The 18,016-nt window shown below is 39.6% G+C and overlaps 1 protein-coding gene across 1 annotated transcript in view; it reads right to left on the bottom strand.

Annotated features, from left to right (window-relative positions):
• The window catches only part of CELF4 (CUGBP Elav-like family member 4), a 1,014,616-nt gene that overhangs the window by 8,264 nt on the left and 988,336 nt on the right, over positions 1 to 18,016 (bottom strand). Inside the window, exon 13 of the mRNA XM_040421161.1 lies at positions 14,286 to 14,451. Within this exon, the coding sequence (XP_040277095.1) occupies positions 14,324 to 14,451 (128 nt within the window). The 3' untranslated portion in view covers positions 14,286 to 14,323. The remainder of the gene's footprint in view (positions 1 to 14,285; positions 14,452 to 18,016) is intronic.

Below are 18,016 nucleotides of genomic sequence, written 5' to 3'. Positions count from 1 at the left end.
ATGCATGTTCTCATTCTGTTTACGCCAAATTCGGACTCTACCATTTGAATGTCTCAACAGAAATCGAGACTCATCAGACCAGGCAACATTTTTCCAGTCTTCAACAGTCCAATTTTGGTGAGCTCGTGCAAATTGTAGCCTCTTTTTCCTATTTGTAGTGGAGATGAGTGGTACCTGGTGGGGTCTTCTGCTGTTGTAGCCCATCCGCCTCAAGGTTGTGCGTGTTGTGGCTTCACAAATGCTTTGCTGCATACCTCGGTTGTAATGAGTGGTTATTTCAGTCAATGTTGCTCTTCTATCAGCTTGAATCAGTCGGCCCATTCTCCTCTGACCTCTAGCATCCACAAGGCATTTTTGCCCACAGGACTGCCGCATACTGGATGTTTTTCCCTTTTCACACCATTCTTTGTAAACCCTAGAAATGGTTGTGCGTGAAAATCCCAGTAACTGAGCATATTGTGAAATACTCAGACCGGCCCGTCTGGCACCAACAACCATGCCACGCTCAAAATTGCTTAAATCACCTTTCTTTCCCATTCTGACATTCAGTTTGGAGTTCAGGAGATTGTCTTGACCAGGACCACACCCCTAAATGCATTGAAGCAACTGCCATGTGATTGGTTGACTAGATAATTGCATTAATGAGAAATAGACAGGTGTTCCTAATAATTCTTTAGGTGAGTGTATATATGATAAAAAAAAAAAATTCTAACAGTAATTGTAACCGTTTTAGGATATGTTGTTGAAGACAAAGGAATCTTATGTAAGAAAGAGAAGGAAGAACTGGACGTCGCCGGAGATGGTGAACCTGAAGAATGGAAACCATCTATCTTAATAAAAAATCTAAGGTCATATATTTTAATAAAAATTACTTAATAATGAAAAATAATCATGGTAAGTAAAGTATTTGTGACATGTTTTTGAACATATATAGATGAATATGGAGGTTTCTTATGTAAGGAATAGAATGGAGATCAACAGGCAACAAATGGTAAAAGCACAAATTAAAAATAAAAGAAATTGAGGCACTAGGGTTATTTTCTAAATAAAGTAAAATAATGTTAAAAGACTTCTCTGCTAATAATGTTAAAAGACAATCTCAACTTTTTAGAAGAGTTTCTTGACCATAAACAGATAAAAAATGTTCCCCTTTCTGGAGCATCTAACATACAGCGCCAGTTCTAAATGTAAGACAGCTTCTGACCAGTCTTACATTTATACCTTTTTCTATGCCTTAGGGCTCATGCACACGACCGTTGTTCTGGTCCGCATCCGAGCCGCAGTTTTTGCAGCTCGGGTGCGGACCCATTCACTTCAATGGGGCTGCAAAAGATGCGGACGGCACTACGTGTGCTGTCCACATCCGTTGCTCCGTTCCGTGGCCCCGCAAAAAAATATAACGTGTCCTATTCTTGTCCGTTTTGCGGACAAGAATAGGCATTTCTACAATGGGCCGCCTGTTCCGTTCCACAAATTGCGGAAGGCACATGGGCGGCTTCCGTGTTTAGCGGATCCGCAATTTGCGGACCGCAAAAAACAGATAGGTCGTGTGCATGAGGCATAAAACAGTAGTAGAAAATGGTGAATGAGACTGGCCTGCAAACTCGTCCTCTTGCCCGCTCACGCCGGGTCTAAAATTGTGGGTGTGGCGAAGTCGCAGATAGTTCGACGCTATCTGCGCCTGAAATACGCCTAATTTAAGTGTATTTCAGCATAGTAAATTGTCCCCTAAGTGTTCAATTTTTCTTCAGTGCCACTACATGGGACATTAGGCAATACACAATGCTCAGGTTGCCTGCGACATTTGCACTATATATCATACTATGGCATATATAAACTGTACTGTATAAAAAAACAAAAGGCTAAAGAGATGCCTAAAGGACACTTTTTTTTGTACCTTTCATGTCTATAGGGCATCTAAGAATGAGTCATTACAAGTAAAGCCTGTATTAGACAAGCAGATTTTCATAATTCATAATAACGCTCGTTGGCAATCATCTGGCAGTGTAATACTGCTGCCGATTAACTGATGAACAAGCAAACGCTCGTTCATCGGGCAATCTAAATCTTTTGACATGTTTAAAAATTATAAATTGCATGCGGCAGATCATGGAGTCAAATCACGATCTTCTGACGGCAAACAGTGATTCATTATAGGGAAGAGCGATGGCATAATGATCGCTCCTCCCTATACTGAGGAGGAGATCTCTGCATGCAATAGCAGCGGTCTCCTCCGCTAGCAAGCATGCGATTGCTGGGAAGGAATGTTTCGTTATCGAAAATCGCCGGCAGAATCGGCTGTCAAATACAGGCTTAAAGGGATTGTGTCACTTCAGCAAGTGGCATTTATCATAAAGTTAATAGAAGGCGCTTACCATACTAATGTATTGTGATTGTCCATATTGCTTCCTTTGCTGGCTTGATTCATTTTTCCATCACATTAAACATGGTTATGACCACCCTGAGCAATGAGCAATGCATAAAGTGATGGAAAAATTAAACCAGCCAGCAAAGAAAGTAATATGGACAATCACAATATATTAGTAAGTGGGTTGTATTAACTTTCTCTACATGATAAATGACACTTGCTCAAATGACACAACCCCTTTAAGGCTCTGCCAAGTCCTGCAATAGATAAGATTTGATTTCAGGTCTATTTTAATGAATTTGCCACCCCACCCCCCTTAAAAATCACAATCTTCACTTCTTTCTTTGGCCTTCGTTTAAATGTGAAATGTCTATATTTATTTTTCATGAAACTGAGATTCGTAATTACTATACTTAGATAAGCGTAATCCATTTCTAATTTATTTTTGTTGGGGCTTCATGGACTGACGCACAATTTTTTTTTTTAGATGATGTTCATTTCATTCTTTATATCACACCTAACATTTACATATTTAGCCATTTATTTATTCTGAGCTTTATTCAAATCCATTGTAAAACCTGACATTTCTATAAATTATTTTCCTTTAGATTTTCCACATATTTTTTATATTTGTTCAATTTCCACACACATACCCGCATGGAGTTATAAATAAAAAAAAATAGGGGAAAAAGCAGCACAACTTCAGCAATCTAGAACGAGTGACAGTGTATACCACCATGATCCTGGGTCCAACCATAAACAAAGAAAATCCACGGAGCTCCAAAATGTAAGAAGAACAGCATGTGGACTTTATTCACCCATGCCTTTGCGATGTCAAGCTTGAGAAAGGTGCTGTGAGAGGTCTGAAACGTCGCAAAGGCATGGGTAAATAAAGTCCACTTATTGTTTATCTTAAATATTGGAGCGCCATGGATTTTCTTTGCACATGGAATTATATACTTTTTCATTTACATTCTTTAAACATATACAATGCATTCCGAAAGTCTTCAGATGTTGCATCCTTGTGTTAAAATAAAATAAAATAAATAATCAAGTTTTCCCCATCAATCTACACTCAATGAGAAATTTTAGCAAATTTATTAAAAATGAATAAAAATTGTATGGACATAAGTATTCAGACCCTTTGCTATGACATTTGAAATTTAGCTCTGGGGCCTTCCATTTCTCTTAATCATCTTTGAGATGTTTCTACACATTGACTGGAGTCCACCTATGGTAAATTCAGTTGATTGGACGTGATTTGCAAAGACATTCCCCTGTCTATATAAAGTCTCACAGATGAGAATGCATATCAGGGCAAAAACAAAGCCATGAGGAGGAAAGAACTGACTGTAGCGCTCAAAGGCAGGATTATGTGGAGGCATAGATCTGGAGAAGGGGACAACAATTTCTGCTGTACTGACAGTTCCCAAGAACCCAGTGGCCACCATATTTATTTGATCAAAGAAGTTTGAAATAATCAGAACTCGTTGAACAGCTGACCGCCCCATCAAACTAAGTTATCGGGGTAGAAGAGCCTTGGTAAGAGAAATGAAAAAGAACCCAATGGTCACTTTGGCTGAACTCTAAAGATCCTGTGTGTAGATGAGAAAAACACCCAGAAGGTCAAAAATCACTGCAGCACTCCACCAATCTTGGCCTTATGGCAGAGTGCCCAGAAAGAAGCCTCTGCTCAGTAAAAGACACATGAAAGCTTCCTTGAATTTGCAAACACCTAAAGGACTCTCAGAAACAATATACTCTGATCTGATGAAACCAAGACGGAAGTTTTTGGCCTCAGTTCTAAGCATCCTGTCTAGAGAAACCTGGCAATGCCCAATACAATGTTCCTACAGTGAAGCATGGTGGTGGCAGCATCATGCCGTGGGGATGTATTTCAGTGGCAGGGAGACTGGTCACGGTTGAGGGAAACCTGAATGAAACAAAGTACTGTATGGAGATATTCTTGATGAAAACCTGATCCAGAGCACTCTGAACCTTACACTGGGCCCAGAATTTACCTCCCAACAAGACAATGACCCTTAGGACACAGCAAAGACAAAAAAGGGGTGGCTTATCAACAACTCTGAGAACGTTCTTGAGTGGTCCAGCCAGAGCCCTGACTTGAACCCAATCGAATATCTCTGGAGAGAACTGAAAATGTCTGTCCACCGACGGTGCTCATCCAACCTGACAGAGCTTGGAAGGATCTGCAGAGAAGAATAAGAGAAATCTCCAAATCCAGGTGTGATAACCTTGTGGCTTCATACCCAAGAAGACTGGAGGCTGCCAAAAGGGGCTTTAACTAAGTCCTGAGTAAAGGGTCTGAATACTTATGTCAATGCAAGATTTTCATTTTTCCTTTTCGATAAATTAGAAAAGATTTTGAACATTCTGTTTTCACTTTCTCATTATGGGATTAAGTGTAGATTGATGGGGAAAAATTAGAACTTTTTTTAATATTAGCACAAAGGCTCAGCATAACAAAATGTGAAAAGGTAAGAGTCTGAACACTATACGAGTGCATTGTATTTTTTATTGCCTAATATTTTCGTACTGTTCACATTGCTAGGCAACTTCTGCTTCATAAAGTAGGTGACCACTCTTAATGATCTTACTGTTGTGTGACTGGTGATGTCACAAGTTGCGTTCATATATTGATGATTTTCCACCAGTACGCCCTATTAGCATTTCTCTAGTAAAGACAGCCACCACTAAAGTCATAAACAACATGGGCACTTTAGAAGGTGTTGGATACCTGAAGGGTGGCATTCTTTGGTTTTGGAATATTTCCTTATGAATTAACTATTATTATGTGGGTTTTTTTTCTTCAGAAATTAGCAGTGTAATTAATTTGTAGCATTCTGATGCTCTATTGCTTAAGTACAAAGTTTCTTCCTCACAAACAGGCTGTAAAAATATAACCACTAGGGGGAGAAATTTTTTATAGAGCTGCATCCAGTCATTTTTTAAAGGTGTTGTCCCATGAAAATTATTCTACAGTTTTCAAACCAGCACCTGGATCTAAATACTTTTGTAATTACATGCAATTATACATTTTGTAAAGCTGCTGAGTTATTCAATAAAAGGTATCTGCATAGCGCCACCTGCTGTTTGTTTTTCTCTTATTTCTTTGACCTGCTCACTGAGATGGCCGCACATGCTCAGTTTTATCCTTCAACTGCCTCCTGAGCTGTGATAGGGAGAGCGTGGACACGCCCCCTGAGCTGCAGCAGAAAAGACACTCCCCTTGAGCTGTCAGTGTGATATAAATCTAGCAGAGCAATGAATGGGGAGATCTCTGGATCCATGTGAGGTACATGGCTGGTTCTAGCTTTGTTAGAAAGAGCGTGTCATGAACTATATTTTTTACATTTATCATGGGATAACCCCTTTAATAGGGGGGCATAGAGATGGTAGTATGGTGAGATTGTGGGAAAATATTAATGGAAATGGAAAACTGCAACCGTATAAAGTATATTAGGAAAACACTCAAAATCAGTTACATTACTTTCTTCTGTAAAAATAAAATGCAATGGCAGATACTCTAACTACGACTCAATCTGCCACAATTTCCATATAGTTCCAGTCTCCTGTACTTTACATTTAACATACCTGAACATATTGTCCCTGCATATTGAGCCTGAAGCTGCAAATATGTCCACAGTGGCTATAAAATCCAGTGTCATCGTGGAATTACCAAGAACTCGGCGCACGCTTTCCCAAGAGCTGAGCAGTTCCATGCACTGAGTAAGCAATTTCTCTACAGGTCGACAGCCAAAAGCAATGACTCTGCTTGGCCCGTCTGATGGATTTGGTGTCTTCATAACAAAATTAAAATTTCAGCAAACAAGGGCCGGTACTAAGGCCTGCGCCGAACAAATGACAACGCCAAACTGCTAACTCCTTTTGCTTATTCTTTGCTGTGCACTCCCCATCCGTCTCTCCCCAGATTATATTTTCAGCTGAATTTAATGAAGATCATTTATTAAAGAAATGCTCAGGCCCTGCTCCGGCCTCAGACAGATGCACTCACTAATATGAATCATTTCTTTAAATTGGATTATTTTGATGGAGGATCAGGCTCCTGCATTCTGCAGTACGGGGAGCCGCGGCGACTCGCACAAAATCGTGACAGGGAGGCAGTTTGCGCTCATTAAAAAACAATCTCGTGCTCAGAGCAGGATATAGAGATATGGCGTCGTTATCATTTGCAGTCAGTGACAGCGCTCGGGCCCCGCTCCGTGCAGTAACTGCTGCCATCCTACGGAAGGAATAATGAGCATGCACAAAGCTCATTTCACTTTTGTTTACTTAGTCCCATTGTAAAATTTACCGGAACACATCCATGGGTGTCGGCAAAATACATTAGAGACATCTTCTCGCTGCTGCTCCATCAATGGAATGATAACATTGAGACTTTATGAACAGTGGGGAGTATCTGCCTGCCAGCATTTTACACTTCACAATATGTGCAAGTCATTCGTACAAAGCAAATGACGACTTAAAGGCAAACTCCGACCAAAAATGAAAACTTGACTATCATTATATTCGTATACATAGCAGCTTCTTTGGGGGGAGGGAACCACCTCCAGTGGAAAAAATAAATAGGTAGGGGGAGATAGTGGTCACTGCTTTACTGCTGCTGAAAATAGAAAGAATCTGGATAATGGGGAAAGAGTGGGGGGAAGAATTTGTGCCCTTCATTCCCTAGTGGACTAGGGACATTCTGAACCTCAAATATGGACTGAAAAACATTAAAATAATTACTGAGGCACGTGGCCATAAAGTTGTGCTATGGTCCCTCTTAGACAATGTAAAGGCTTTGTATTTGCTATATTCACTGTGGTTTCTAAATTGTAACAGTTCATGTCTAAAATTTCTAATGCCTAAGAACATTTATGTGTCAGACTCAACATACTATTATCAAGCTGTTAATTATTTTCGTTTCACAGTAAGTCATGAAATCAGGGCTGGGGCATATGACCTGAGGCTTCCACCACCTTTTGGATCTAGGGAGCCTCCACCAGGCACCCTCGATGATAGCCATTGGGTGACCCTACCCAACCAAGAAGAGATGGAGTGATGGCCAAATATCGCATTTCTCTCTCTCTAGATCTAGATCCATGACCATAAGCATGCACAACCAGCTCTCCAGTGAGATGGGGCCCATGTCTCAGAAGTGAGATGATGGACCAACCAAGCTTTATCCTACCTGGCGTTGAAATTTTTCATACTGATACTTGACTGGAAATATGATTAAGTAAAGTACAAAGAAAAATATTACATTTGGGCAAAGTTACAACCTCCACCATATGAATAAGCCAAAATATATACAGCTCTGCACCTTGAAATGTACCTCAAGTATCTGAGAAACTGTTGTTAGGCTGTTCCCTGTGCTTTGTCCCCAACCATTACCAGAATAATGGTCTGTGGCTCTTGATGTGTTCCATGAAGAAGCCACGGATCATTCGTCTGTTCAGCTTCTCTTAGCTTTATTTAGGAGAGGAAACACGGAAGCGCCATTGACTGTAATGCCCCTCGGTGATGTGCCCAGAAAAACACACCTCTTTTAGCCCCCTTGCCCGCCCTTCTTTCATATTATTACCAGAGGATGGCGGGCTGGCAAGTCTCAGTGCAACTGTCTTTAGTTGGCCAGCGCATGCGCAATATGAAAAGTTGTTCCTCTGCCCATAATGGACAGAGCAGTGCGCAGGTGCGGTCCAACTGCGCTGAGACTTGCCGGCCCGCCGGCCTCTGGTGCCGATCGTGTCTTCAGCTGGCTGGAGGCAGAGGAGGAGGTTATAATAGGAAAGAAGTGTGTTTTCCTGGGCCCATGCAGAGGGGCCTGGGCACTTGCAGCAGTAACGCCGCCCCTGGGCACTTGCAGAAGCTCATCGGCATACGTTTAAAAAGTGCCTTTTTCATGATCTCGACGAGGTACACAGAAAAGAACGGTACCATTGAGGGTCAAAGAGTCTATAATGAGGGTCAAAGAGTCTATAACCTGATCTGAGCGGTCTAAAACGCTCAGATTAGGTGACAGACTCCCTTTAAACCAGGTACAATGCCTTGCAGGTCTAACTCAGCTGTATGTAACAGTGGTCTTCTGCTTCATTCTGGACAAAAAGTACTTTTAATCCATATGCAAATGAGCAGTTAAGTGCATTGAGGATGGGCCGAAGTCACTCAGGGTATCCTTGCTCCTCCTACTTCCTCAATAGCCCCTCCTTCTTGATTGACAGGGCTAGGTGATATGACTATGCAGAAACCTGTTCATGTCAAACAAGCAGGGGCTGGCATACGAAGCAGGAGGTGCAAGGGTGCAAAGAGTGGCTTGGCCCGTTTAGTTACTGGATTTCTGGAGAAGGGTCGTTGATCCAGGGAGTTATTCTGATTGCCTGATTGGAGTCAGGAAGGAATTTTTCCCTCTAAAATGAGGAAATTGGCTTCAACCCTCACAGTTTTTTTTGTTTGCCTTCCTCTGGATCAACTTACAGGTTAACAGATTGAACTGGATGGACAAATGTTTTTTTTCAGCCTTACAAACTATGTTACTATGTTACTATCCTTGGTGCACGATATCACAAATTAGCTCTCTTTCTGAAAAGAAAGCCAAACCTCTGATGCCACTAGATGTAAGGTAGCTATCCTTTAGGTCAATATTCGACCTTTTAAGCAGTCCTAAGGCATAACTTGGATAATAGCCAAGCCAGTACCTCATCTGCAGACAGCTGTTTTGGGGTGATCGCTCCTCATCAGTGCAGGGCAGAGAGAACAGACTTAACTGGGTGAGAGGCCTTTGCCAGGATTCAGGGGGTACTATATCTTCTTATGGAAGGCCTTTCAACCAGTTAAGCCAGTTCTCTGATGAGGAGCAATCACCCTGAAACAGCTGTCTGTAGATGAAGTACTGTCTTAGCTATTATCCAAGTTATGCTTCAAGGCCTGTCTAAAAGATTCAGCATTGATTTATAGGACAGCCACATTACATCTAATGACATCAGAGGCTCAGCTTTCTTTTCTTTTTAGAAACGTTGCTAAATTTACATACTTTTTTCCCCCAGAGGATCATTGTCTGGCCTATAAGACTCCTTTCCCCTTCTATGTGCCTTCCATAAAGAGAAATAGTACCCCCTGAATCCTGAATAAGGCCTCTCATCCAGTTAAGTGAGGTCTCTCTGCTCTGCACTGATGAGGGGCAATCACTCTGAAACAGCTGTCTGCAGATGAGATACTGTCTTATCTATACTCCTCATCATTAAAATTGCAACACCAAGAAGGATAGGCTGTAAGGTTATGCATGTCAGGGAAGTGGCAGGTGTCACTAGGATCTGCAAATTATCACATTTTCAAGCACCTAGCTCCAATCTGTAACATGTGGAATGGTCATAAAAGCCAAGTTGAAACCTCAAAAATTGTATCTAGTTATCTGGGATGATTATGCAATGCATTGTTGCATACTGAGGGACAGAATCCTTGGACTTTAGTTTTCAATCAGATTGCTACCCGCCTAAGCTGAGATGTCAGCACCCGTCAACTTTACGTGTCCAGGTGGTTGGGAGAACAACAATAAACCGCAAAAATTACTGCAAAAATGGCACGGAGGCAAACCTCTGATTGTCTGATTAGAAGAATGGTGTGTAGATATCTATTCAGTACTGCAAGTGAAATACATCACATTCCAAGCCTAAGGTGGCAAACACTGTCTACACAAACTATAAGAATGAGTTTGCATGACACTGGGTTAAGAGCCAGATGTCCAGCTTCAGGTGTTCCACTGACATCATGCTATCGTTCTCAAAGGCTATCATGATGCACAGCAAGATGGCAATGGAGGTCTATCCTATGCAGCGATGCCCCATATTTGTCTTGGATGTACGGATAGCAGGAAATTGGTTTTGAGACCATGTTGGCAATCCCATAAAGGGCCTTCACTAGAGAATGCCACATTGGTCCTACTCCCGGGATTACGGTGTAGGGTGGCATAACATATGGTAGTCATACCCCTCTAGTCTTTATGCCAGGTAACCTAATAGCTTGCTGGTACAGTGATTTATTTATGGAACCTGTGGTACAGCCAATTCTCCAAAGTGTCTCAGGAACCGCCAAGCCACATGTTGCTTATGCTACTGTGAACAGCCTGCGTAGCCTAAGCATGCCACCATTGTATGCAGCATCTGTAGACTTGTCTCCCATCAAGCTCACCTGGGATGTTATTGCTCAGCAATTGCAAAGGGAGCCACCAGCAGCAGATCTTGATGATTTGTGTGCCTAGTTATATTCAGCATGGCAGAACCTCAGACAACCATTAATAACCTTGCTGATAGCGTGCCAAGATGTGTAAGTACATGTATGTCTGAATGTGGCGCTCATAGTCGATACTAGATAAATTGAGATGTTTTGTATATTTTGTTTCTATTTTTTTTAATCATTTGCATATCTATCCAGTGATTTCCATAATTCCACGACTTTTCCTTCTTTGTGTCAATGTTTAGGAGTGTATTATTCAAGTTATGCCTTGCATACCGTCTTCCCAGAATTCCAGAGGAGCATGTATGGCCTATAAGCCTTCTTACTCCAAATACGGCGCTCTGCATAAGCAAACCTTTGCCTGGCCTATAAGCCTCCTTACACCTACTAGATGCTCATCATAAGCAGACATAGTACCCCAGGTAACATTACATTAACCGATTTAGCCCTAAAAGCCGTTATAACTGGTTTACCAGGGAATATTCTGCCAACTGATTCCATTTAATTAACAGAGGATTGATGTACATTTCTCCTCTATGCATCGACGAGCTTGGTTATCTTTTTGCAGAAACGTAAAGAATGAAGATATAAGCAATCTAAATAGCGTCATATACTGTACTGTTCTGCATTTTTACTGTAGGCAAACTGTAATTTATTGCAGGAAGGCGATCGCACTATAACAATGCATGATGGAGCAAAAATAATTTTCAAGGGAAATGTATTTATCTTATGAAAAAATGGATAGTCCCAATTTCAAGGACTATTAAGTTTTTTTTGTACATGATTTTGCTATGAATTCTCTATTCTTTATTCTAATGTACATGGCTTTGACACTGCTCTGTGTACTTTGTCATTTCAATATAGGCAGAAGACTCCACACATTTATATCTGAAAATCAACAGGAGGAGACAGCCTGCTAGATTTCTGGAGGTTAGAACATCTACAGTCTGTGCTCCAGCTGAGCTTTTCCTTTGATAGTAAAGTTCTTAGTTTCTGTTTCCGTATGATAAAAATATAGTTTCATAGTTGAACATTAATGCAAAAAACTATCTATCTACCTATCTATCTATCTATCTATCTATAATAAAAGATTCCACGGCACTCCCAAAAAAAGCAACGTTTTGGTGGTTTAAGAACTCTACTTTTAATGTACTGCTTTGGGAGTGCCGTGGAATTTTTTATTTTATATACTGGATGTTGGGTGACTTCTACAGCCTCTATCTATCTATTTATCTATCTATCTATCTATCTATCTATCTATCTTTCTACATCTAAAATTGCAGTATATTAAAAGATCTTCACCACTCACATTTATTTTCTATGGATATGAAAGAGAAAAATATAATGGAAAACATAGCCATGTGAGTGATATCTATACATTTGATGTTTGTGGCCATACGAAAACTTTATTTGGGTCAAGACAAGTACACCACATCATCAAAATCCCACCATAACTATTCATACCTATTGTGGAACCTCTCTCTGTCTCAGGCCCAGGAAGGTATGTGGAGATCGAGGGTGAACACAGCTAAAAGCAGGAAATCCTAGAGGAAAACCTGCTGCAGTCCACAAAGGAAGTGCAAATTGGAAGAAGGTTTATTTTTGAGCAAGGTAACAACTTAGAGGCACTAGCTGATATAGTAACAATGTTGAGGACCTTGAGGAGCCAGTCCTGAGATTAAAGCTCAGTCTAATTTAATTCTGGCTGTTCAACCATGATCCACATGCACCATGACATGAGGACTCTGCATGTGTAAAGGCTCACAAATTTCAACCATATCATGGCTTTGTGTAAGTTATGGGTTGAACAGAGCTGTAAAATGGCACTTATAGGTGTGACCAGTGAACCTCCAAGGACAACATCTGTATGGAGTTTGTATGTTTTCCCTGTTTTTGTGTAGGTTTCCTCCTACACTCCAAAGACATACTAATAGGGAACTTAGATTGTGAGCCCCATTGGGAACAGCTTGATGCTAATGTCTTTAAAGCACTGCGGAATATAGTAGCGCTATATAAGTGCATAAAATAATAAATAGAAGCATGACATCCCTATGACAGCCATGCAGATGTCATTAGCCTCCATACAGAAAGAACCATGTGCAAAATATATCTCTGGCATTGCACCTTAAATACTGACTAGAAGGGTTTGAAGTTATGCATTCAGATATATTGTTTTAGATAATTTTGTAGATCATTTTTAAGAAATGTGTCTTCTCAGCATAGAAATTATTATTCAAAAATTATTATTAAAATACTAATTAAAAGTATAACATGAAAAATCCCCAGAACGGTCACTTCCTTTTCCCACACATAGTGAATAGGAAGGAAGCGGTCTTAGCCCAAGGTACTAACTGGTGAATCACAAAAGCATGAAATGAAATGTAATTATTATATAAGTTATCTATCAGATAAACAACATTCAAAAATCAGTATTTTAGTTGTATTTGCCTGTAAGCTTTGCACACTGTGAATGGGTTAAGAAACTAACTGGAGATAATGCCATGGAAGGTGAACTTGTGTTCATCACTTAGGCTCAAATTAGCAGCCCAGATTCCCTCATCCATCTTCTCCAAACTGCACACAATGCTGACTCGAACTCAAACACAGTTATATTTAAGGAATCTATCATGTCAGCTGTGATTTAGATGGTGGATTTCTTAATTGTCTGCCTTTATTTCTCCATATGTCTTTTTCAAGGCGTTAGCTGTTCCCTGCGCTGTCTTAAAGCAGCAATCTGAATTTCCTTAGAGCGCGGTCTATCAGGTCTTTAATGTTATTTTAAAGTGGTCATTTAAAGGAAGAAAAATGTACTGTCACCCAAACAGTCTCATCGCATTTTGGTTTTCTAAAAGAAAAGCGTAGTACGCAAATTTGTAAGTTAATGACCCCCTCCCTTTCAATCCCAGCCAGCCAAAAGTGCAAGTAAGCAACCCGCAATAAGGAGTTTTCAGGAGAAGGATGACACCATCATCTTAAATCATTACGGCCAGTTCTTGGCCATCAAAAAATCAGGTTTTTCAGAAACAAAATGTTAGGAATTAAAAATCACTGTGTGCAAAAAGACCTTCAATCCAGAGTGGTCAACTTGAGAATCTAAAGAGTATAAAAACTTCAAATCTCTAAAATAATGGCTGGGAAAAGACATGTTTGGCCAAAATGTCCCCATTTTTATGTAATTGTACATGTATTAAAGAAGGAGCAATAATTCATCGTGCCTCTGGCTTCTTGTAATCGCTATCACTAATTTTTCTTCAAGGAAAATAAACTTATATTGACTTATAATGAGGTCCATCATAGAGTCCATTATTTACTGGACAAACTGTATTTTTCCTATTAAATGTGATGGAATTCATGATGTTGACTCCTAATGGCGTATAAGTAAGTATAGTCATGGCTTAATACCGGTCAAGCCTCCTTGAGCCTTTTCGTCCTGCAATTCAATGGCAAGTAAAACTCTAGACTCTACGAATAGCCATTATTAAAACTCATACAGAAACCTCCAATGGGACTAGTGCTTGTTATTAAATACATTACCTTCTGGATTTCCATGGCCTCTATGACTGGACAGTACCCAAGGCGCATATTGGTTCATCTCAGTAAAGGTAATATTCAAACGTTCTGCCCTCTTTTTTTACAGTACTTTGGTGTTTTCTTGGTAACTTACCTGTGCTAGTCCTTGTTTCCCGCAGCTCCTGAAAAGTCTCAGTAAGGGCGATTGGCATCTTTCGGCCTCTTCAGTTGCACTTTAAGCCTCTTCATGCCAATCTGAAAGCCATTCATAGCCTGTATGGCAGCCTGGGCACTGGCAGGATTGTCAAAACTCACAAAACCTGTCAAAACATGAAGCAATGTGGGGGCTTAACAAGCCGAAGGCTACCGGGGACAATACACATGGAGCGATACCATTAAGAATGACCATGGGGAGGAATATAGATAGATGAGAGATGGATATATTACAAAACATTGCATATCCTAAAAAGCAGCACCCATGATTAAGATAAATGTAGCTACAAATCCAAAAATACTCTCCCTATCAGATGGCTTCAAGTAATTTACAATCAGCAAGAGAGAAGAAACACATGTTAAAGTTATATAGGATGAGCTATCGAACAATAGGCAATGCTTCTATGGAGACTAACATAATTCCACTTCTACTCTTAATTTTACAACTTTTTTACCTTTGGCAAAATCAACCAATAGCAATAGTTTCAAGCCTCAATTAATTAAAAAGATTATAAAAAGATGCAATAGAATACTATCTCTTGGTGAACAGGTCTGAAGAAGGATGCACAGAGATGGAGGCCAGGTCAATTCATGATAGTATACATTGTAAACTATAGCCAGAAGCTAAATGTTTCTTTTATGATATAGATATTATCACAAAACAACTAATGACAAAAATGGACCATCGTATCTAAAAAAAAATATAATTTACCTCCACTGCCTAGGGTTATGGAATCCTTATCTCCAAAATGGTTGTCTCATTATAGAAACCCTTTTCACATCAGAGCCTTTCCCTTGTGGTGGCTGTTGATGGAAAAATTAAGTATTACATGACACCCATTCAGATGAATGGCTGTGTCGGTAATACACGGCTGACTCAAGTCCATTAGAGTTGGAATAGCTCAACGAGATTGGTTCTCTGCTTTAACTCACTGGGGGGGGGGGGGGGGGGGGGGGGGGGTCCTAAGCGGAAGACTCTTGAACTCTAGATTTCAATCACATGATGGATGGAGTAACTAGTAAAAATTTTAAATAACTCAGCCTAGCCAATTTGCCTTGACCAGGGTATCTCATTACAGGGTTAAGGCAGAAAATGGAACCTTTGCCCAAGGTGAAAAAAAGACTAGCTTTGGCACTAGCTTATGATAAAAGAAGGTTAAAAGTTGTTTGCTGGAGGAGACATCAATCTCCTCCATCTGCTATATCATCACCAACTAAAAGTATTCAGCAATCCCTGGGGCATATGCATTTTAGGAAGGGCGAGATAGTAAGACTCCCAATGTTCTTCGATCAGTTCTGCAGTAGGTTCAGAATGAAGGAGGCGACTATGGGTGACAACAAAATAAAGAAATGTAATAGTTGGTTATGGGTGTAGTGATCTATGAATTTAGGGTCATCTTTTTAAGCATTGTAGACTAAACTTTACATAAACTTGGAATGAATATATTTGGCAATATAAGGGAATAAATGAGATAAAGTCTCATAATTTGTCCTTGCAGATGGTGAATGAACTTGTAGAAAAGTTACTTTCAACTGTTTGGCACAGTAGAACGTAAATGTTCCACATGATATAGTTCTTGGCTTTCTAACCTGCACCAGATAGTTCAGCCAAGGGTTTCTGCCTGATTTCCCCTTCAAAGGCATGAACAATAGAGACACCTGCATACTTGATACCATGTTAACCACTGAAGTCATTGATTCTTCTTAGTAATTACCCTGAGAAATAACTGAATTTCTCAGTATTTACCCTCTCGGCACACCTGTTGACAATTCTGTTTGCTCTGTAAGGGCCTATTTTGAACCACACAGTCACCCTTGAGCATTTGTATGGCAATTAACAAGTATGCTTGGAAAGAGATTCTTTCCAATTAGTGGTGATAATGTCTTAGAATAAGTAGTGGTTTAATGACAAATAATACTAATAATATGTTTTTAATAGGAAGAATAAATAGGACACCTCCCTCCCTATAAAGTTTTGTCAATGACATAAAACATGTTCTACGAATAAGAATGGTCTTGGGAAAAGATTGTGTCAACTTTAACTACTAATATAACTTGCAATCTAGTAGCTTAATTGCTTGAGTTTTTCCGTGTTTTGTCATATTTCTATTTGTCTGCGTAGGCTCCTCAAGAGTTTTTCATTTAAGATAACTTTGAGAAAGGTTTTATGGTCATATATTAGGAAGACAAAATGAAGAATGGTGGATCAAAAGTGGTGTGATCAGCTTCAGGCTGAGGCTGTTCTTACTAATAATATTAAATTGTAAATGGTCTTTTAGAAAATTGCGTCAACTTTAACTACTGATATCAATTGTGATCTACCTGCTTAAAGAGTTGGGTCTTTCCTTTCCTTTGTATTATATTCAAATGTTTTCATGGGATCCTCATGAGTTGTGCATTTACAATAACTTAGTTGATGTCTCAATATTGTTTCTTAGGTGATTTTGGCTCTGGAAGGGGAAGTCAAAATGAAGCCTGATAGAACAAAAGTGGTGTGCTCAGTGTCAGGATGAGGTTGCTCAAAATGTGAAAATGAGCACTCAGTGACAGGCTGAAGGTGCTAAGATTCATGTCATTTAGGTCTAAATTATGGTCTAAATAAAAGGCCATTGGGAAACTGATAAGAAAAAATTATTTCACTATTTGTGGCCATGAACGATCACAAATGGGAATACAGATGCAGCCGATGTAAAATTGGCTATGATAGCACGTTTATATAAAGATAACGATAAAAAAGTACAGAGATTTAGGTGATTGGTGGTTGATCACATACTAGTTTGTTTTATAAGAAAATAGGACTAAGAACCATCGAAGAACTGTAATCCTTTCCCAAAAAACGGGGAACTTTCCTAGAAGCCCATATACTTTTTGAATCTAGATTCCATTGTAGTTTCTCATCTGGGATTGCTCTTTGAAAATAGGGGAAAAGGCATTTACATTTTTGGTGTGTGATAATAGAGGTGGTGATGGACACCTCAGCACCTCCAGAACTGCCCTGGCTTTCTCAGTGTATCAACTGGACATTTTTTAAATAATTACCATTTATGGAGGGTGTGGGTCATTATAGGCTAAAAGTATAGAATTGGTTTCTATATAGTGATCCTTTTTCTATTCTTAGTTGTTTCACAATTTCCTTGAATTGACATTTTACTTTTGGAATAAGCCAGCTTCTAACGGAAGCATTCTTAATGAAGTAGAGAACAAACTAATCAAAATCTTGACATTGCTTGATTCCATAAATTAAGGTTTAACGAATAGCCATATTGGTGGGCATGTCTTATTACCAAAATATTACTATTTTAGTACATTTGTGTTTTAGTGTATTTCAAAATATACTAATAGGTTATAAGAAGGTCAGATGCAATTATTATGAGGGCTCAGTCTGTTTTTGCTTGTTGTCTTGAATATTGCTCCAACTGCAAAATGGTTTCCTCCTATGGACAACATGATGGATATACCAGGAAAGGGTTACTAAACATGATATTAATTTTATTTTCTTTCTATGTACTGTTTGGAGTGTGTTTGGCCAGTGTTAAAGTCAGTAGCATAACTGTCATTTAGATTTATTTTCCCAATAAGCCATCAACTTCATTGTAATGAAAAAATGCCTTCATTGCACCTTTGGGAGAACAAAAGAAATTAATCTAAACATCAAATTAATTATGGTTTGCA

Source organism: Bufo bufo, chromosome 2 (assembly GCF_905171765.1).
Source record: "Bufo bufo chromosome 2, aBufBuf1.1, whole genome shotgun sequence".
In the NCBI taxonomy this organism is placed as follows: Eukaryota; Metazoa; Chordata; class Amphibia; order Anura; family Bufonidae; genus Bufo; species Bufo bufo.
The sequence above is the reverse complement of the archived record's forward strand: the minus strand, read 5'-3'. Positions and strand labels throughout refer to the sequence as shown.